Source organism: Gallinula chloropus, assembly GCF_964237585.1.
Source record: "Gallinula chloropus genome assembly, chromosome: 1".
NCBI lineage: Eukaryota > Metazoa > Chordata > Aves > Gruiformes > Rallidae > Gallinula > Gallinula chloropus.
This window is the reverse complement of record NC_140085.1, coordinates 30,962,878-30,984,558: the sequence shown is the minus strand read 5'-3', so window position 1 is coordinate 30,984,558 and position 21,681 is coordinate 30,962,878. Positions and strand designations below refer to the sequence as shown.

General features: G+C 38.7%; 1 protein-coding gene across 1 annotated transcript in view; it reads left to right on the top strand.

The window, feature by feature from the left end:
• Positions 1-21,681, top strand: part of LEMD3 (LEM domain containing 3) — a gene marked incomplete at both ends in the record, with an annotated part of 43,998 nt that overhangs the window by 2,797 nt on the left and 19,520 nt on the right. The window contains 3 exons of the mRNA XM_084261459.1: positions 13,696-13,743; positions 15,309-15,346; positions 17,718-17,784. Coding sequence (XP_084117585.1) covers positions 13,696-13,743; positions 15,309-15,346; positions 17,718-17,784 — 153 coding nt within the window. The remainder of the gene's footprint in view (positions 1-13,695; positions 13,744-15,308; positions 15,347-17,717; positions 17,785-21,681) is intronic.

The following is a 21,681-nucleotide window of genomic DNA, read 5'->3' as shown; positions in this document are numbered from 1 at the left end:
TTTAGTGCTTAGGAGGGACAGTGGTAGCAAGTTGCAGTGGTTTCGTTGCTGTCCACGTGGCTCTTAACTACTGTTCAGTCTTGCTTTTTGGGAAGGCCCTGGACATAAGCAGGTGGGGTAAAATTAGGTAGTGTAGTGTGACTGCTGGGGCTTCTCATACTCTTATTCTGTCATTAACTGCTGCCCATCACTGTTGGAGACATCCACAGTTTTTCTTGTGTACTGATAAGCTGTATAATTCTACTGATATATATTGAGTGGGGTGTTTTTTTTGTCTTCTGGTCTTGAAATCTGATGGGTTGTAGTAGGGGAGGATGTCTGTCAGCCTACTGGGGTAAAACTTTTGACTGTCAGATTCAGTAGTTGAATTAAAACTCACCTTCTGTATGCTTGCTGATTGGTAGAGCTGAATGTCTCAGTTATGCAGGTAGCAATACTAGCGTGGAAAGAAATCCACTCTGAACTTTCTCTCATGCAAGAAGATCTCATTTTGAATGTGTGAACTTTCCTGTAGAGTGTGGGATCACTGTGTTGAGTGTGTTCTTAAAAAGTTAGCCTAGCTGCAACTAGCATATGGGGAAGATGGTTCTCATCTGGTTTCCTGCTTAGGTTAGGCTGTCCAGCCAAAGGTCTGTTAGTGCAGTGTTGCTTGATAGTTCAGTTAAGCCAGTTCTTGGCCTGTTCCTGTTCAGTTCTCTTTTCAGGGAACTCATGAAAATGGATTTTTCTGAAGATTTGTTCTGGCAGTGCCACTCATGATTCATCTGCCCTTCCTCACAGCCTCAGGGGGAATAGGGACCGTTGTAAGAAGTACAACAGAGGTTTCATGGCCAGCTCCTTGGATAGGAAGAGGAGCAGACCTGCTCTTTCAAGTAATGTGGGAATGAGCAGGGAATTATCTTGCCCATATGCTCAGCACTTGCTCAGTAATTCTTACTTCTGAAATGAGCATATGCAGGAAAAATATAGTAGGCCTGTAGAACAGGCAAGAACAGACAAGACAGGCCAGTTGCTACTGGGATGGGGAAGAAACCTGCCATCTAGTAGGTGCTTCTCTAAGCTTAAACATGATCTGAGACCTTTGGCTCTTATGCTTGTGTGGGTGTATTGTCTGTTTTCTTTATAGAAGCAGAACTGATTCATACTTTTTATAAAAAAATAGTGTACATCAGGAAACAACCTCTCAAGTGATGGGATACTGAGGTATTTTTCTGTCTTTAAATTGCAGTAGGTAAGATTTTGTTGGTGGAGAGTGACTTGATTGTGAAAAACTCAGTTATTTTCAACTTCAAGGTATTATAAAAGTGGAGTTGAACTATACTCATCTCCATAATTATCACAGTTACTGTAAGAAAACAAAAAAGGCAGTTGTTTGTATATTTGGGTGGATTCTTATTTTAGCTTTGCAGGGTATGATACAGTGTGCTTAACGTTGGTTGTCTTAAATGTTCATTACCTAAAATTAAATTCAGTCAAAATGAAGCAGTGTTAAGGTTGTGGCATTGAAAAGTAACTGTCAAGAAGTACACCCAAATATCAACACTTGGAGTGTTTGCCAGGCTGTAATCAGAGGAGGGGGAGGCTTGAAGCTAGATGTTGGGGTTGAATTTTGCCTGGGTAAAATAATATATATGAGAAGTGGTAAGCAGAAAACTTCAGAAGAGGATTGTCACTTATGCTTAACGTTCAAATGATTTCAGAGCTCTAAAATAGCTATGAAGTGCTTTAGTTTTTCTGCATGTATAGCATAAAATGTTCAATGACAAATTGGGATCAGTCTAATTCATCTGTATCTTATCTACATATGGTCACTTAAGGTAAGGGGTTTTCATGCATGTATCTAAAATGCAGATAAATATTTATGGGCCTTTTCCTAAAGCATTTTAAGCCATTGAAATTAAATTACTCTTTAAGCTTATGTAAAAGACCAACTGATGCATAAGTGCATGTTGTGCTTGCTGTCATTGACAGTGTTGTATGTGAAAAGAACTAACAGTTTGGGCTCAGTACTGGTAACCTCATTAATGTGGATTTTACTGTAAGGAATGTTTTACTTGCACCTGCTTTCAAAATAACATGGAATTGTATCAACCTCTTGCCAAGTCAACCTAGTATTTTGTCAAGAAAATGGTAGACTTCACTTTTGACTACTTCCTGGGGTTTTTAAAACCCTGAACAGCTGGGTATCTCCCAACTTCTTTGCTTTTGTGTTGTTACTCAGCATCTCAAGCAGCTGCCTCTGGGAGTTAGTGCTAAAGTTATTTTTCATGGAAAGTTGATAATGGTATTGTATCAGTAGATGTTGCTTTCAGGTCTGGCTTACTTTCTGAACGATGAGGGTGTTACTTTAGGTGGTGTTGAACCTTGTAACGATATAGGTTGCATTTAAGTTACTGCTTCTGCCCCAGTGCTTTGCCTGGGGAGTGGTTGATGTAGCAGAAAACAGACAACAACAAAAAAAAGTCTTGAAACTTTCAGGTAGGTCTTAATATGTTCTTACTAGAAGAGGCTTTTGAAAGTGACATCTCTCAATAGTAATTTTGGTCTTTCTATGATACTTGTTACAAAACAACTGCTAGGGGGATAATCCTTACTATATTTGCTACCTTGTGTTTTTGAAATGTTAATTCAGGAAGACTTAGCAGTTGTGTATATTGCAAGTGGAAGCTTATGCAAATCACAATTCTAAGAGTTTAATTCTATTCCATTGATGTTCCTTTGTACATGACTTCTAAATCTCTCAGGTGCTAAAACTAAGGTGGAATTTTATGCTGGGAATTTCATTGTGAAGAAGTTAGACTTGCTCTATAGTCTATATTATGACTGTTAGGCTCACACGCCTGCAAAATACTGTTAGAGTGCTATAGTATTTATCAGGTAACTGTTACCAATCTACTTGCTTTCTAAGATCACCTGCTCAGTGTACCTTCTTGAAAGTGTTGGCTTCAATGGAAGGAAATGATTTTTGGGTAAGAAATACTTAGAGAAGAGAAGATGATAAAGGGAGGAAGTAAATTTAAAAGATGTGGGGAGTTCCTGTGTTGTGTGGCTTGCCAGTGTTGCTGTCAGTTCACCTTGGCTGACAAGTTCAAGTCCTTCCTAAGGGATAATAAACAGTCTGTTTACCTTTGCAGCAGATCTGTAGTATAAAGTGTGAAACTGTTCATCAGTATTTGAAAGTAAATTGGTGTGGCTTCAGAATGTGCTTTCCCAAGGAGAAAGCTGTGTTTGATACTTTGGTGAGAATACTTGTACATGCCGGGTAAGATAGTTCTACCTTACATGTGCTGCTATTTGCAGAAGTGCACAAAACCTACCTTATGCCTTGGTTTTAGATACTGTTACAGTGACATTTTTCTCAATGTTTCTGTTGTTGGCTATGCTTTTTTTTTGTGAAGTCAGTTTTGAGAAGTCAGAACAAAATTACTTGCCCAGGGTGCAGGGATGCAGAAGAGCTCTGGCAGGATCTGTTTTCACTGTGTATCAAAAATGAATAGAAAATCTGCACTCCATTTCATAGTGCATTGCAGGTTTTTTTTCCAAAGAAAACTTGGTTTCTGGTGTGAGGAAATGGAGGGTGATCTAGGATCTGAAAACAAATCTGGTTGCAACTTCACCATGTTTGTAAAGGACTGCAGGGTAGAAAGGGGTGGGAAAGCAAAAAGCAAACTTGTGTTTCTTCTAAGTACCTCTGGCAACTGTGTTCAAGTGCAATGCAGATTTGTTTCTGCTTAGGACAGATGCATACAATGATAATGGATGCAACAGAAATACTTTAAGGAAGAGCCCACAATACCCAAGGACTTAAATGTAGCTTTGTAGGACCTCCTCTCTGCACTCTCATTCTCTTTTAAGTATCCCCGTAAGAGAGGAGAATCAGGCTCGCTGTCTTTCTATTCCTGGGGACCAATTATCTTTGTAAAAAATGATGTACATTTAAATTCTGTTAACATCTGTGTTTCATCTGGAGTAATAGGTTGCAAAACTTTGGCTTGATTGCTTACCCAGCTAAGCTGGCAGGATTGGAATCGTACTGAGTCCTTGTCATCCTTCTAGACTTGTACTTCAGAAATAGCATGGACATGTGAACAGGCCAAATGTTATTTGGTCACTGAATGAAAAATCTTAGGCAAGTGAAATAAAAAAGGAAATCAGTTTTTGTTGATGAAAATGCCATGGAGAAACAAAGTCTGTTGTAATAATGAGGCATCAATTCCTTACACAGTTCAAGTTACTGTGGGTATTTGTATTCTGTTATAGAATTAGTTGTCTCTTGTGATTTGTGGTAGGTTGAGGCAAGAAAGTTGACTGGTTAAGGGATTGTGAAATCAAGGTGTGTTAAGAAAAAGTGATTTTTGGGGACTTGTGTTTGCTAAGAACTTCAGGAATAGTGTATTTGTTCTTAAGTATGCTTTATTGGCTCCTACTTTTGCTGCTGGTAGGTCTAGAGTTACGGGAGAACGTGGCAGTGATTATAATAACCTAGAGTTACATGGTGTAACTGCCAGTGATAAAAGTAGGCTTGATGGCTTCTGTTCACTGAGAAATTCTGATTTAGGAAGACTCAGAAAAGGGGCTGTGTTACTGATGGAAAGAAGCATACTGATGGATAGAAGGACAGATTGAAGTACCATGACACCACAGAAAACTGATCTCATTCATATACAATTCCTCCATGTAGAAGGCTTGCTCCAATTCATAATGTCTGATGTTGAGTCCTGTTGTAAATATATTAAAAATTCCATCATCATCTTGAATGAAAATGATGGCACGAAGGCTTTGCAGTTGATGTCCGTGTGCTGTCCCTAGAAAATGCAGAATAGCAAAAGAAATGTCATGCTTTGACTGCATGCAGGTATGGCCTCTTTGTACAGCTGACTGTTCAGATAAGACACTACTTACTTTTACAGCTTTCCATTTCAGGCAAATCAGTTTTCCATTCGTGTATCTCTAGCCTGAGATACTGCTAGCATTTTCTCTGAGAAACTCTAGGAGTTCTGTAGAAATCTGTCCATTTGGTAAGCTGCTCGGCTCATGTGGAGGAGTTGAAAGCAAATGTAGGTAATGGAGCTGGAAGACTGAATCAGGATATTTAGATTACTTGGCACAAGTAAGAGCTCTGTCTTTGCCAAGAAAAATAGGGAAAATAGTATGGTTGTGCTTTGGTTTTGGTGGCTCCTTTTCATTTTGGTATCCTTATCATTGTCACCTTTTCTCTGCTGCTGTGCTGTGCTTCCCACGGTGCTATTTAGAGTTGTTTCTCTGTTCTGCTGTGTGTTTACAGTCTACTGTGGAGGGTGAGAGGGTAAGGAGCAAATGAGTGTGGATGGCTGCTAAATCTGAAACAGGCAAACATCATGTGCCTGTTGGGCCTAGTTTGTTGGAAGAGATATGCTATTATATCTGGTGTTCTGCAGAGTTTAATTCTGTTTCCAGCAGAAAGGATAAAATTTTCTGGTTACTGAAGGTCATACTGTTAACACAGGTATCTTGAATAAAGCTGCTTTTTTAGAGTCTTAAATTCCTTTAGCTGCTTTACATAATCTTGAAGTGACTGAATCCATATAGAAGGCTGCTTGATGTGGGGAGTTTAAACACTAAGTGGCATTAAAATGTGTTAGGTAGTCTACAAGATCTGTTGAATTCTGGTGATGCTGTGCTAGGTAAGTAAGAAGTAGGTCTGTTCATAGATGAAGAATTGTAGACCAATTCTTAGGCTGGTTTCTCTTAGAGACGGCTATCTACTTAATTAAAAGCTGGGAAATGGTTTGTTAGAAAATAGCTGTTGTACGTATATACTGGTACTTCCTTCATACTGCCTTTTCTTGTCTTAAAACTTAATGCAGGTTTTATAAACAGGTTCACACCCCCTAAACCTTTTATTTGTTGAAAAAGTACAAGAAATTTTTATACTGGGACTTGCGAGGTCTCGGTAAGTGCAGCATCAGCCTGTCCTTGCTAGGCAGTCGATGATGAAAACTTTGAGAGGGCTGCTCGGATGAGTTGGATAAATGCAGTGTTATGCCAGACTGGGTTTTAATGCCACATCTATATCTTCATTTTCCTTTTTTGCATGGAAAAATGTTTCTCTGAAGGCCAGTTAAATCTCTGAGTTGCTTATTGGAGAAGCTGCAGACTGTCATAGAATCATAGAATGGCATGGGTTGGAAGGGACCCCAAGGATCATAGAGCTCCAACCCCCCTACCACAGGCAGGGCCATCAACCCCAGGCCTGGATCTACACAAGGTTGCCCAGGGCCCCATCCAACCTGGCCTTGAACACCTCCAGGGACGGGGCATCCACCATCTCTCTGGACAGCCTGTTCCAGCACCTCACCACTCTCTCTGTAAAAAGCTTCCCCCTAATATCTAATCTAAACCTTTCTTCCTTTAGGTTTAATCCATTCCCCCTTGTCCTGCCATTGTCTATCCTTTTAAAAAGTTGAATCCCCTCCTGCCTATAAGCTCCCTTCAGGTACTGGAAGGCTGCAATGAGGTCCCCCCACAGCCTTCTCTTCTCCAGGCTGAACAAGCCCAGCTCCCTCAGCCTCTCTTCATAGGGCAGGTGCTCCCGCCCTTTAATCATCTTCATGGCTCCTCTGAACCCTCTCCAACAGTCCATTGACTTCATAACTGCTTAAGTTATCTTTTGGATATTTTCAGTAGACTGTGCATGAAAGCCACTCACCTTAACCATCTGTTCCCCATAGTACTCCTCAGCTCACTGTATAGTTACACAGTAAAACATTCCACAGAACACACATTCAGTAATATTTATCCCAGTGTCTGTTCACTATCATGAAGCTGCACAGCACAAGCCACTCATGTCCAATATTCCCATGTCTTGCAGCACTTCATCAAACAGGTTTTTATCTGAATGGGGAGGGAGAACAGAGAAGTCTAGCTAGCACTAATCTGAATATTGATATTGATATAGATATTACTGTTAAGGTAGGATTTCAAATATCAAGAGGTGAATGAGCCCTTTTGTTTTGTTGTTTGGGTTTGTTTTGTTGCCTGAATCAGCTCATGGTTGTGATGTGTGATAGTTTGGTGGGGCTGATTTTTAGTTTGGGGTTTTTTTTAATCCCTGAATATTTTCTGGGAAATGGTAAAAGTCATGATGAAATGTTCTATTAATATCTGGCATTTGACCTATATCTAAAAGCTTAGTGGACTATGTGTTGTTCTTCAGGTGTCATGCTTCAGACAACCAAAGAGGGTATTTATGAATTTCATTGAATGACAGTCTGGCTGGTGTATGTGTGACAAACCCCTGAGAGGCCTCTTTCAGGCTATGGAAATCCCCGGTCGGACTGGATTATTGGGGAAGGGCCAGCCTGGCAGTCTTGCTTGTGCTGTTTCTCATTCTTGCAAATTCTTTGGAAATAGTTTAGTGTTACTTTGTAAATAAGAGAAAATTATTTATGAAATTCCTTGGTGGGATCTTGAAAAGAGGAGCAGAGTGTGATGTTAGGTTACTCCTCTGTTTCTGAGTTAGTTTGTACCTTGTGTATGATCCAAGGAAGCTTCTGGAGGTGATGCACACATAATGTATTTCAAGGAAAAAGTTGAAAAGGTGTGGGTTTGTTTGGGAGGTTGTTGGTGGTTTAGTTTCATTTTTTTGTGTTGTTGATTTTCTTTGCTTGTTTTTTTTTTTTTTTTTAAATCAATGGAACTTTATGCTGTCCTGGGGAAGACTTTGCTTAGGTGAGAAGGTGAGGTTTTGAGACTAGTTTCTTCTCCAGAACTATTTAATTTTGGGTTTTGTTTCTCTTAATTCTATGCATGTGCTTATGAGGTCATGCAAAAGCAGTTTTGGATGAAGGTATTCCTGAATCACTGTGAGAAATAAAGAATCTGAGCTGTACCTAAATGATTATATTCGTGTTTGGGTACTTTATATTTTGCATATAATAGCAAACACATGTTCTCAACATTCGAATTTATTTTTACTGAGTTTACATTAAAATGAACATCTGAAAGAGTTATACTGTTTGAACAGCGTCCTTTGAGTTAGTAGTTTTTCATTTCTCATTGAAAACCAGAAATAGCAGCGTAAGTACTCACTCCTGAGAGCTCATCTCTTCAGAATGGGCAGGTGTATATGCAGTCTGACTAAGTGTGTTATGACCACTGTCTGTTATAACAGTTTTAACTTTCATCAGAGGTCTTAGTCCCTGCAGAAATGCTGCAGACTTTTTTTGTTAGCTTGTTTACACTGGAGAACTAATGTATCTCCATACTTGAGGATTGGACAGTGCTGTGGCTAATGCACTTTTTGATTTATAACTTTAACTACTGTTGTGTAGGGTTTTTCCTCTTGACCTTCACCTGTAGGTGCTGCTAATAAGATGGCAGCAGAAGTTAGATGGATTAAATTGCTGGATTGAGTACAAGTGCACATAAAGTAGGGAGGAAAAAAGCCACCACAATGGGATGTTAAATCCAGACTTGTAGGATGCATGGTATTAAAGTTACTTATTTCCAGGGAGAGCAAACTGTGAAGGGAAATCACATCAAAGTAGCAGCCCTGGGAAGGAGCTGTCCTGGAGGCTTGAGGATGGACCAAAGGGGTAGGATCTGCCTCTCCCTTCTGGAAAGGGAATGAGTTACTAGGGAATGGGTGTTTACTGAGCGTCTTACACCTTGGCATCAGACTACTAGGTATATGGTTGGCTTTGCTTCCTTAAGCATGAGATAATTGAGGAAGGAGTGTTAAGGTGTTTTGTAAGCTTTGTTTTATAGCTTGAGCACTGAACTTTGTACTACTGTGTAGTGACTTACATACTACAGAGTTCCATGGATCTATACATAGCCAGTGGTGTGTTAAGGTTTTGTAGTCCCCAGTGTTTGAGATCTCAGCAATGTTTCACTTGTTCTGACTTTCCATCTTCCCCCTTTTTTTTTCCCCATTTCTGTATGGCAGATGAGTTCCTTGCCAAGATGGGTTCTTTCTCCTCATTAGATCCACCTGACTCAGGAGAACTTGAGGATTCATCACCTTAATCCACAATGATGTAACCCTTTAATAGGCGTAACCCATTTAATAAACAATTATGATAACAATATTGGAAGTCTTAGTTCAAACAGAATTCATCTGAGTGTAGGAGGTAATACCAAGGTGTATCTGTGAGGGTAATGGTGATGTATGGCTCTGTGGCAGTCCAGTTGTTCCCTTCTGATAATTATTTGAACCAGCCAGATAATGCTGTGGGTGTAGTTGGTATGGTAGACAGCCTGGAAGGTTAAGCTGGAAGGTCCAGCTGAGTAAAAGTGAAAGTTACTCAGTGTTGCCTACTTCTATTCATTTCTAGTCAAGTGGTGTAATGTCTTGAATTACTACTGAGCCAAACCTGGTTTTGAGCTCTGCCAGCTGCTGCTATACATGGTGAGCAGTTGTCCTTTTATTTAGCTAATGTGGATAAGTCTGGTAAGCTGGCTGCTGCTTCTGCTGTGAAAGCTCCTCTTTGTCATGACAGGAGACCTGCTTGCTACCAGCTACCTCTGTCCTGCATGGAGTAGTATCATTTTTTAAAGATAGACTAGGGCAACTATTTTCAGAGTTTTACTGCTGTGTTCAGGCTTTGTATAGATCGTTGCTCAGTAGTTCTGCTGCTCTAAGTGCAGCAAGCAGTGAGAGACGAATGCGTGCGGAATGGTTAAAAGCACAGAGGCACAGAGAAACCCTGATGTGATCTTTCTCTTGACTTTGTTAATGTCTTTGCTCTCATGAGTGAGAGTCTCTCATCAGTGGAGAGCTCTCTGTGCTCTCCATCTGAATGTTACCTTTGGGTGCTGTGAGCTGTTCGTGCTATTTTATATACATATATATATCTCGAGCTACAAAGTTTAACAGTGTATCTGTGCATTTTTGCATTAGAAACTCCTTCCTGCTTGTACAGGGTCACAGGAGTGTTTCTATCTAGACAGTGTCCCTTGGCAGAGTGACAGTAGATTTAATATTTAATTACGGATCCCCATTGATTTTTGAACCTTTGTGTTTTAATAATACTTGCTTTATGAGTTTGTTTTATAGCTTGAACTTTGGAATTTGAGGAGAGACCATTCCCTAACTTAACACTGAGCTGCTTGTGCTGCCATGTTTTCAAGGTGGAGTGTTCCCTCCTTCTGAACATATTTGGGTTTTTCCATTTGTCTTTATTTTTTTGAAATTTTGTGTGTATTTTGACCTTATAAGGTTTAAGGAACTAATATATCTGGGAAGGAGCACAGCAGAAGGGAGAAGAGGCCTATTGGAATTCTCTTGCAAATAAAGTATTCTCTACCCATTGTCAAAGGCTGGTATGTGTCTGAAGAACGAATTATCAATAAAAGCTCTCTAAACTGAGTTGAAAAAACAACAGTGTTAAAGATTCTTCCATTTTTAGAATTCTCTAATCCTTGTGGCAGATTGTGCTGCTGTTCAGAATTGGCATGGCCAAGGGCTGCTCAAACTGCAGCAGTGCGCTGATTTAGGATTATAAAATCTTTTTCCGAAGCACACAGAGGTAATCTGTATTGAAGGAATTGCTAGGCTTGGCATATAACTCGTGTCTTAATATCAAAGCACAGAGATTTAAACTTGTAATTCAACGTGGTTTCTAACAGAATTAGTGTGACCTGGGGATGCAGGTCATGCAAAACTGCTCATTTGTTTTGAGCACTGAGTAATTTTGGTGCCACATTGGTGATGTGATTCTAGCTCATGTCTCAAGCAGAGAGGTAGTTTTACTTGTGTGTGTGTTCTTCCTAGGTATGACTGCCTGTGAAGCTAGATCAGTTTTTGGAACTTGTCCCATTAAGACTCTAAAAAAGCTGACTTGTATGTTGACAAATGTCTGCAATTAGGCTGCAACTTCATGTCTGTTAAAGCATGCTTTGAAAAGAGGAGAAATCCCAATTTGTGCTCCATTTTTTTTTTTTTTACTGAAGAAAACTTAATCCTTGTAAATAATGTCTGTCTGCAATTGTTACCAATGTATTGGGGAGGAAAATGGGTAGTGGTGAGTGGTTGTATTGTTACTTTAAAGATGAAAGCATCTGTATCATAGTGAAAATTAACCTTATATGTTGACACTGACTGCACTTATTCCTAAAATTGTGCATCTCTGTGAGATGGCTTGGTATGTGCATTTGTGTTGACAGCTTTGGCTGGAATGCTTTAGAGCTGTGCTGTGACCCTTAGCTTTGTATTGGTCACTTTTCGTTATTTGAGACTGACCAGTTCTGCTGTTCTGAGGAATTCTGGTAGTCTCTTAAGTCATCATTTGCAGCTTGTCCCAACAGTACTATGTGCAAATCAGTTACTTCTAAGGATCATTAGTAGACTTTTCAGTAAAACAGAACAGTATTTGTATGCTGCTTTGATTTACCGAAAAGCCTTTGAAGTGATCTTACTGAAATGCTAGTTAATCAAGAATGAGACAGTAAGATCACTTTTTAAAAATGAAATTTAGATAGCTCTCCCTCTCTGTTCAGAAATCAACTTCTATGTGAGGAGGATGTCCCTTACTGTGTTCATTTTTTATTTCCTTCAAGATTTGACTAAACAATCTTAATACTACACCTTGCAGAAATAAAGTTCTTTTCTCAATGCATCATACTTTCAAGCAGAATGTTTAGCTATTAAGTGTTTGGGAGGAGTTGGTGTAGTTCCTCTGTCAATTTTTTAATTTCACTGCTTTCTTCCATGAAAATATTCTTGCTTTTTTTTTTAATCCTGCAGCCAGTATTCACATGTGGCCAGGTAAAACTGCTATGCTTCTCACAGTTTTGCCTCTGTCTGGGGAGCTCTTATAAATAATGAGATTACTGTGTCCGGGTAATTCGTTGCATCCCTCTTTTTTTGAGGACAGTGGATGTGATGGTAGGTTGGTTGGCTAACCTGGAGAGAAGATCACCTGGGACTGCAGCCAGGAGATTCTTGCTTTAGAAAATTATTTCTCTAGTTTTTAGCTTTGTGGCATACGTAGATGAGAATTTGTTCTTTAAAGATCATAAAAACATGATATAAAAATATAATTTAAGAAGCTGGTGATTATTGCTGTATGGTAGAGGTCTTGAACCCGTTTTGAGGTGGAGCCTTGGAAGTATTATGTTCACATAAGAAGTTCTTCTAGTAGTAATGAGTTATTGAATTAATGCTTAGTTTGGTAGAACAAGAACTTGTTACTCTTAAAACTGTATTTTAAGAACTGTCAAGAAACCTTTTGAACCAGTAATGTTGAAGTAATGTATTGCAATGCTTTAGACACATGGGAGTAGATGAAAAATGTACATCTGTGGTTGGAGCAAGTGGGAGGATTTGGTAAGAGCTTAGGTCCTGGCCAAGAGAAAAACAGTGGATTCAGAACAGGAATTACTGAACTAAAGGAGTGGCCTTATTAACTGAAGTTAGTCAAGGTTATGTGGGAAGGAGATGCAGATTGATTAACAGTTGTTAAGTACATATGCAGCTGATAAATTGCTGCAGTCGCATCCCTAAAATGTTACCATCTTATATTTTATCTATCTCGTTTATTAACTAACGTGCTGTGAAATAACTAACTTTATGGGTTTTCCATGAAATCCCTCTGGTGTGAGTTAAAATAATGAATTATGTGGATTTATTAAGTTTTTGTGATAATTTTGGAGGATGGTGGGGTGTTTCTGTCACTTTTACTGCCATGTGTTTGTGAAGGATAGGCAAAGTTGACAGCTCATCTGGATTGCTTCCTGAGTTCAATGTTATAGTTTATCCAAGTATGAAGTTGCTCATATGTGAGATGGACTTTACGCTGGGGTTGCAATGCTGGGGAAGTCTAACACCACCACTGCCTCTGCTTGGTTGCTGTGCTGTCCTGGTGTCCGTAGAATTGCAGCTGACAGTTTTCAGTTTGCATCTTTGCAGGCATGGAAGTGTTGCATTTGCATTTGTTCCATGGCTTTCATCAGTGCTAAAATAAGTATTTGTCAGGTATATTGAAATCCACACACTGTTGTGTCTCATGCCCCCTCCAATCTAAAACCATATAATCAAGGCATCAAGTATGCTCAATAAGATTGACCTTGGGACAAGATGATAATTACGTAATTATCCTGTCTGGATAACTAACGATCAAACTGGGAGGTTGGCAGTCATCTAGAGCCTTGGCTGTGTTTCTCTAATCCTATTTTAGGCTACTTAGATTAAAAGTTTAGTGTACTGGGAATGTTCTGCTCAGTTAGTGAATGAAATACATAGAAGCTTTGTAAAGCTGGTAGCTTGATAACCTTGTAGGTGATGTCTGAACATTTGAACCTGTAGAATGAAATCATGAAGTGGTCTAGGGCTTGATTTACAAGAGGGATTGAACATCAGTTTTAGTCCAGCTGATATCAGAAACAAGTATTCTGATGCCTGTGAAAACCAGTCTCTGTGTTTGGGTGGGTTTGGTGGTTTTGTTATTTACCATGCCAGAACAAGTGGAAGTGCTTATTGCTCTTGGGTGGGTAGCATGCTTAATTGTCTTCTGAGCTTGGGCACGTGGACAAACTGTTGTTTGCAAAGTTTGAGAGTCAAACTTTCTTCTTCAGTCAGAAAGTCTTTTCATCGCCCCACGGTTTTATCCATCATGTGTTGATTGTAATGGTAGAAATGCCTTCCTTACTGCTCCTACACGTAGGAGCAATGAAATTATCATTCCCATTTCAAACTTGCCTTTCAAAAATAAGATGAAGCGAGTCAGCATCTGGCTGCTGCCAACAGTGCCGTGGAAGTTTGTGCAGATAATAAAAATCATTGTTTTACAATGATTACAACAGCTTTTGTTATAATTTTCTTTTCTTCATGTCCTTATCTAGATGCTAGTACACTTGCAAAGGTTAGGGGACCCTTAGTAAGTCGGTTATTAGTTTCTTTGGTATCCTCTGTTTCTCCCAATTGAGAAATCTTGCTATGAGTTGGATGTAGTGTGTCCACCTTTCTCTTAGCTTTCCCATTTATAACTAAACCGATAGGCTTAGTAATCAAGGCTATGGCTCAAGAGTCATATGTTGCCAGTCAGCTGACTATCGGGAAGACATTCTTCATGCTTTGGAAATATCTTTATGAATGGGAGTGCCTTGTGAGAAGTCAAATGGGTTAGTATTATCTGAGGCTGTTGCTGAGTTACCTTCAGATGCAAGCAGAATGCTGTGTGAACAGCTGCAGTGTCTGGGTGGGGTGGGTGTAATTATGCCATGTAAATGGAATTGCATATTTTGGACACTATTTAACATGGCTTTTGTCTTTTTGCCATGCCTTGGTATAGAAAGTTGAACTGCAGGATGTCAAAATGTCCAAAATTCTTCCCAGATTGAGACTTCTTCCACATTCTCTATGCAAATATATCAGTAGTAGTGGATGATACTTTCCCCCACCCGGTTCGGAAGAACTTTACTCTTGGTAGAACTGGATATGCAACAGTGTGCCCCTTCAAGTGCTACTTGTTCTTTCATCAGCAGCATGATGACATTGACAACCTAGACCTTCAATCTTGTGTCAGTTTTCCTAGGATACTTTTTCTTTGGGGTTTGTACTTGGTGAATTGTGGTCAGTAGAACTTTTATTTTCTGCTTGACTCATGTATGGAACTGCTTGTGTCTGTATAAGCTCAGACTGTGGGTGAAATAAGTCTGGGGCTTAGAAAGGCAAGACAGTACGCTCTAATGATGGCATCTTCCATGCTGTGGTAGCTTTTCAGTTACCAGCTGGCTGGTCTTGAGCGGAAGCATATCACAAATTGCTTGTTGAATTTCAGCCTCTCTTCCTTGAATAATATATTTTTGTAGCCAAGTGGAATAGAATAGTTAAACTTATGGTTTTGGGAGCTGTGTAAACTCTTCTGTTTAGGAAGGGATGGTTGCTTATTCACACTGCACTTTTCACCTGAGCTTTCAGGGTGTCATCGCTTACTCTTGTCAAACCAGAACACGCTGATGAGTTGTGCAGCTTTGTATTTTATGGAGTATTGCTTTAAAAGTGTACCAGTTCTAAACACTAAAACCTTTGAGTTATTTCAATGCAATTGAATCATTGAAGTGAGAGATTGGTAAATGGCAAGTATAGTCTTGTTTGTGTGGAAATACCTGTGAAATTTGCAGATATATAAGATTCTGGTGTAACCTAAAAGCTAGTATAGCACAGTATCAAATGCAGAGTTAAGTCAAAGGTTAATAGCTCTCTAATTGTTATTTGTCATAGTATGGACTTGCTTGTTTTATCTATAAATTAGTGTTGTCATAAAGCTATATTGCTGGTATACCTTTCAAACTCTAGAATGATTCTTTTTTTTCTCTTTTGACAGTTAAGAATCCCTTCCGTGAAGAACTACAAAAAATCGAAGTAAGTAAAACTACTTAATATTGAGATTTTTGACTTGTCAAATTGTAGTATGAAACCAATACAGATCTCTTCAGAAGGATGGAGTTTCAGAATATTTTGTATGAAGTGAATGTAGTTTTTGCAACGTCAATGTTTTAATTTTTTTGTTTTTCATTTTGGGTAATGTAACTATCATTACAAGATTTGGCTCTGGCATACTGGTTGCTTTATATACTAAGAAAATGTTACATAATTTGTGTTGTAGAGCTACGAGGAAAAATTGTGTTGTAAGCTTTGAGGCTAAATTTACCATTTTGTCTCTTACTGTTACCATTTGGCTTCTCAGCCTTGAAAGGACAGCTGGTCAGAGGTGATAGATGTGAAGCTGTAGGATCTTACTTAGTGCTATAGAAAAACAAGGGCTAGCCTCTTCAGACAATGGATTTATAAGTTTGGGGTTTTCACTTTGATTCTATCAGTTACTTGTTCCTATATTCACTCTTTCAACTGGAATATTAGGATAACCATTTCTGAGATGCCATCACTGAAGATATCTTAGTTCTACTAAGAATTATTCTTAGTTCTACTGTCTGTGTTATGGTGGGTCTCTCTTCCAGCCTTCAGTCATTCTGCCTGGACTGTAAACATAGTGACCTGCTTTTGCCAAGCATATACAACCAAGTATTGCAAGATAACTCTGTGTGGTTGGTTTTTGTTTGGGTTTTTTTCCCCCCTTGTCTAGGACGAAGCTCTCCAAAAGTGACTAAGTGCATATTCTAAGTAGATAGCCTTGGTTAGTTTCTTGGGAAGAAAATGTTTCTGAATCTCTTGAACAAATTGGATTTGTGGAGTAAATTCTGAGGATTCTTTCAGAATGACTTCAAGTAGTGCAGAGATAATGCATCTTGTGCACTGGACTTGACAGATTGAGAACCTAGTTTGAATGTTGCTTTTTTTTTGTGTTTCTTGTCGGTTGTTCCATAGTAATCCTGGTCCATGCTTGATTGTTTGTTAGCTATGAAGGTTATGCTGTTCAATTCATTCCTTTATGTGGTCTGACCATTAATTTAGTTATTAATAAAGTTATGTCACAAACATATTTCACATGTCTGTCTGTCTCAGTGTAGCTGTGAGTGAAGTCGTGGGTGTACGTTCTGGCAGATAAATGGAAGTTGGAGTACTGCTCTTTGCGTGTGCGTGTGGTAGAGGACTGGTTTTCCTCCTCTGCCCTGCCCAGTATTTTCCAGCCAGGAAATGAGTTAATGAGGTTGGTTAGTTTCCTGGGGAGTACCAACTATAGCAATTTATACTCAGTGGTGGTTTTGTAGGACCAGGATGGGGAAAGGTGAGGCTGGTAATTGTTTCTATAGTTTATGGGAATTAATTTGTCAAATATTTGATCAATGAAAGAAGTATTTTACTCTTTAGTAGCAGTTTTCTTACAGGAAAAGAAAGAGCATTTAATTGAAATTTTAGAGTTATATCTATGCTGGTGCATCAGGGAATTGAGATATATTTAGTTCCTCTCAGTGTGAGCCTAATCAGTAGATGCACAAACTAGTGTCTAACCTGATCTCAGTTATTTGACTCTGCCCCCCCAGGAGTCAGAGCCAACTTAAAGAAAACAACCCCACCCAAACCCCTCTCCCCTTCCCCCGTGTTTTTTACAGTGGCTTTTAGTACTCAGTGTATATGTAAGTGGAGGCTCTGCGTCTTCATTTTTTTTAATAATTCATTCTAATATTGAAATACATCCAGAAACATTTTATGAAATGGCTCAATATCTTGGAAAAAGGTTTGACTCCCCTCTAAGTAACGATCACATGCCATTTCATATTCATACTTGTTTTGGGAATTGGGTCTTTTTATACTGGTGGTCTGTGCAGGAACTATCAACACGACTGTATTGTCACCACTTGTCTGCATATTGTGTTTGGTTTGGTTTTTAATTAATGCTGTAGTTTAAAGGCAAACAGCAAAAATCTTACTTTCCTGTGAATTTTCAGAGGGAATATGGCCAGATGATACTTAAGTAAGGCTTCTATGAAGTGTCACTGCCTGTTAACATATAACAAAACCAAAATAAACTCTGCCAAACTTCTTTTTGGTCACTGCATTTTCTCTCAGTAGTATTACAATAAGCTTTTGAGCTGTCAATTCTAACAGATCCATCAAGAGTCCAGGCTGCAATCTAGTTTAAGTCAAGGCCTGAAAAATAAATATTGTGAATACTTCAATCTATTGGTTGCATTGTTATATGTTACACATACAGGTAGTGTTTCATCTTTTTTTTTTTTCCTCATTGTATATAAAGATTTTTGGGCTAAATGGAAGAAGACACATCTCTATTAATGTTTGTTTGGTAACAGTACTGTGTTTTTTCTAATTCTAGGAAGTTGAAAGAAGTCTTATGATGAACAGCTTATATGCACTTCATGATAAATTGGCACAAGTAGCAGGTAATGCTTTAAAAGTGTTGTGACTAAGAGTGTTATGGCAACAGCCACAAAGAAGTCTATGCTCAGGTAGTGATTTGCAGCAACTGGTGTACATGCTGGGCCTGCAGTAGCTGTTTAGAGTTCCATTTTTGGGAAACTAGAAATCCCATTTTTATTTCACTAGCACTGCCTTTTTCACCACTCTAGTGCCCTTTGTTGCAGTGTTTTTAGTTAACGGAACAGGCTGTTAAGTATTGTGGTTCTTTATGGGTTTTGATCTTATGTCTTAATGCTTTATTAATTTGATTTCATTAAAAGGTTTAAATACAGGGAGAGGAATATGTATTTTTACAGGTAGTTAATTCACTATAATGGAAAAATGTTTGGAAAACAATATTTTGCAACAATTGGAAAATGCTTACTAATGCAATGAACCATAGTGGTTGAACAAGACTGTCTTGTTAGCAAAATAGTCCAACTTAGCTATACTAATTATATAGTAATGAAAAGTGCTGTATACAGTAATGTGTCAGGTGGTGTTTAGGATTAATATTAATTATTGAATATTCAAAGTAAATATGCAGTGTTTTTGCCTAGAGTCATAATTAACAGCTTTAAACTGCACAGACACACATCACAGTCGAGAAATGGTAAAGTTAAGACTGTGTTTAACTTTGGCATCTAGTGGGTGTGAACTAAAGCAGAACTATTTCATGGCTATTAAACCCTTAATTTATCTATCATCCTTGCTTATTAAATCCATAATGCATTTAGGAGGCAGGACTTCAGTTTTTGTTTTAAGCCTTACTGTTCTTTGTGCCAACTATTTATTTTGCAACAGCAAGGTTCACCAGGAAGGCTTCTCCACTGTTATCAGGTGCTAGACATGTCTCAAACACTAAAAGAAAATGTGGAAACAACTTTGTGACAGATGTGAAGCTGACAATTTAGTATGTCAGAGCTATATAGGAAATCTGTGAGAAACCTGAGCACCTCTAGAATACCTTTAAATTTCAAGAGTAAACTTCTTGCAGAAGTTTTTTGCTTCCAGAGCATTTACAGTATTTGCAGTGAATAAAATGGCTATTTGGACAAACCCCACAAATGTCTTCTATACATTATTCTTTAACCAAGAAAGTAGTGAAAGGATGATGTTTGACTGAGTGCATGTAAAATAATAATGACTTTAGCCTGCCATTTTGTTGCTTGCTACCAGTCAGTGCCTTGAAGTGTTCATTAGTAAGTAATATAGGTGATAGAGGGACGGTTGGACTAGGTGAACTTGGAGGTCTTTTCCAACCTTTATGATTCTGTGGTCTTTCACAGGTCAATCTTGATACATTTTTATCTGTTTCAACCTATTTCATACTTAATATGTGGTAGTTCTGATAGATAATTCAGTACTGTAAGTTGTTGGAGCCAAAAGGTTACTTTTTTCCGTGCTGTGTAGTCAGCCTATGGGAATGTCTTGGGAGACCCACAGCCTGTGTGCAGTAGAGCACTGACTTGTCTGAAGTGGAAGTTGAGGGTTATGGTACTTCTCTCTCTCTTTTGGAAGAGGAAAAACCTAAACAAAAAAAACAAACCAAAGCCAGCCTGCTGTGTTCCTTCAGTGTGCCACCTCTCCCTCTGATGGCAATACAGTAAACATGGTGCTTTCATGGGCAAAAAGTTTTGGCACCTCATTTCTACATCTGTGAAAGAAAGGGTGTTTTCTTCATTACCTGGGGCTTGCTTACGTGCACATAGATGTATAACAATGTTTATCTGTCTGTGTTAGGAGAGGAATTTGTATGATCTGAGATGACTGCTTTCTTCCCCAAGCCTGAAAGATGCATTAATCTCTACTGGTCTGCTCCTGGCCAGGAGAATCTTCAGTGCTTACTTTCACAAAATACAGCTATGCTTTCTAGTTAGATGATCCCCCAAACTGACGCTGTATTGCAAGATTACCTGGTTGCTCAGAGTAGCTTTCATGCAGACTGAAGAATGACCTAATTCATCTGTACTGAGAGAGAAGTTATCTTTGATGCCAGGTTTCTTAAGGTATGAGAGGAAGAAGTCTGCTGTTTCTTAATACCATGTCCATGTAGACCTTGCACGATACCTGGAAGCTGTTTAAAAGCCATAGAACAGAGGAAGCTGCTAGGGTGATGCAGGGTTTAGAAAGCGTTGCTCTTGTACACAGTCCACCACTTCAAAAGAGAGAAGTAAAGGAATATAGTTTTAGTAAAAGTGGTGCTTTTCAGGTCTCTGTCACATACTTGGAAAAGTTTCTCTCATTTCATACTTGGCTATGAATCACTTGTTCATGTTATAACTATTAATATTAAAAAGGCAGCCTGGAAACTTGCAGTAGTCTGTTCTGTTAAGCTTTATTCAACATCTTGTCTACCATGAAGATGGTCACTTCAGAATTTGGTTTCTAGCCCTCTTCCTTTTATTAGAGTTTTTATATTTTTAGTGAGCTAGTTTCTTGCCTTGTCAACTTCAATTGGAAGTTGCTTGAAGGAAGAAAGTCAGAATAACAGTTTGTTAATTTTATTTGACTTATATACTGCGTTCCAACTGCAGATGCCTATTCTGTACTGTGGTGCCCTGATATGATGTAAAATGATTTAATTATCCTATATAAAAATAGATTGCCTTTAATGCATCGCTGTTCTAAGAATTGCTAGTCTGCCAAACCTACGGTGAGTAATGCCTACCTCACAAGAAACAAGAGGGAGAAGCAGTGTCTACTTGTCCAGTTTGTGTTCCTGTGTTCTTGTCTAATGGTTCAGCCTTTCTTCAAAGCAGCGACTTTCCATAGACAGTATATTTCAGTGCTTATCGCTTTCTCCTATACCAAAATATGTGCTTTATTTAAATTGGACTTCCTCCAAGCATGTGTTAATTACTGGATATCTCAGACTTTAGTGGAGAGTTTTCAAAAAATCACATCCATTTTCAGTCAGACTTGCAAAATGAATAACCATAACCACTATATCCACAAGTAGCTGTTACTGATGGGTGTGACCCTACTTTCTTGTACATTAAGAATTTCTATTTAGTTAGACATTTCTTTTTGCTTGCTCCATTCTACACAGAGTGATGATCTATCAGATGTAGACAGTTTCCTTCAGAGCTAATGCCCAGTTACTTGAGATGCAGGGGTAAATTAGACTACCATATGTAATAAGGCTTACTAATAAATCCATGACTGGAAGAAAATCCTGGCAAAACACTAGACATTACTTAATATTAATTTCAAGTGTCAGCTGCTATATCTGATAACTGTCATGGGCTCTCTGTTCTGTCACTCCCCTTACTCCTTAGTTCTTCATGTAATTGATAGTGTGCTGTTTCTAACCGGTGATTTAAAAACTATTTAGCAAGTTCTGATTTTCCACAGTGTTATTACACTGTTGAATTTGCCTTTGGGAGATCAGGCATTCTTTCTTGCTCTCACACCACTTGTTCTGCTCCTGCTTTTATTCAGCTGCCCACTTTAGTGTCCTGCTGCAAGTAACCTGTAAGCATGAGACCTGCAAAACAAGTGCTTTATATGCTGTTTGCCTTTTGTATTGACTGACACATCAAGCTATAAGCTAGAGATCTGTGCTAAATCAGTCTGTTCTTCAAAGTATTACGTTTCCACTAGGTTTTAGTTCTGGTACTTTCAGAGAACGATTTACATTCTAAAGCAAATATTTTAACATTCTGGGTATTTCTGTTCATTTAGGAGCCGCAGCATGTACAGTTAAGCTAAATGCCCAAATCAGAGTCAGTTTCAAATACTGTAACCTGCATGGAAAAGCAGATCTGACTTGTTTTCTGTATTGAAAGCAATTGTGAGAAAAAACTTAAATGTTTCTTTAGAGCTAAGGCTTTAGTTGCTTTTTGGTAGTATTTGAAGAAGAACTTACTGTTCTAAGT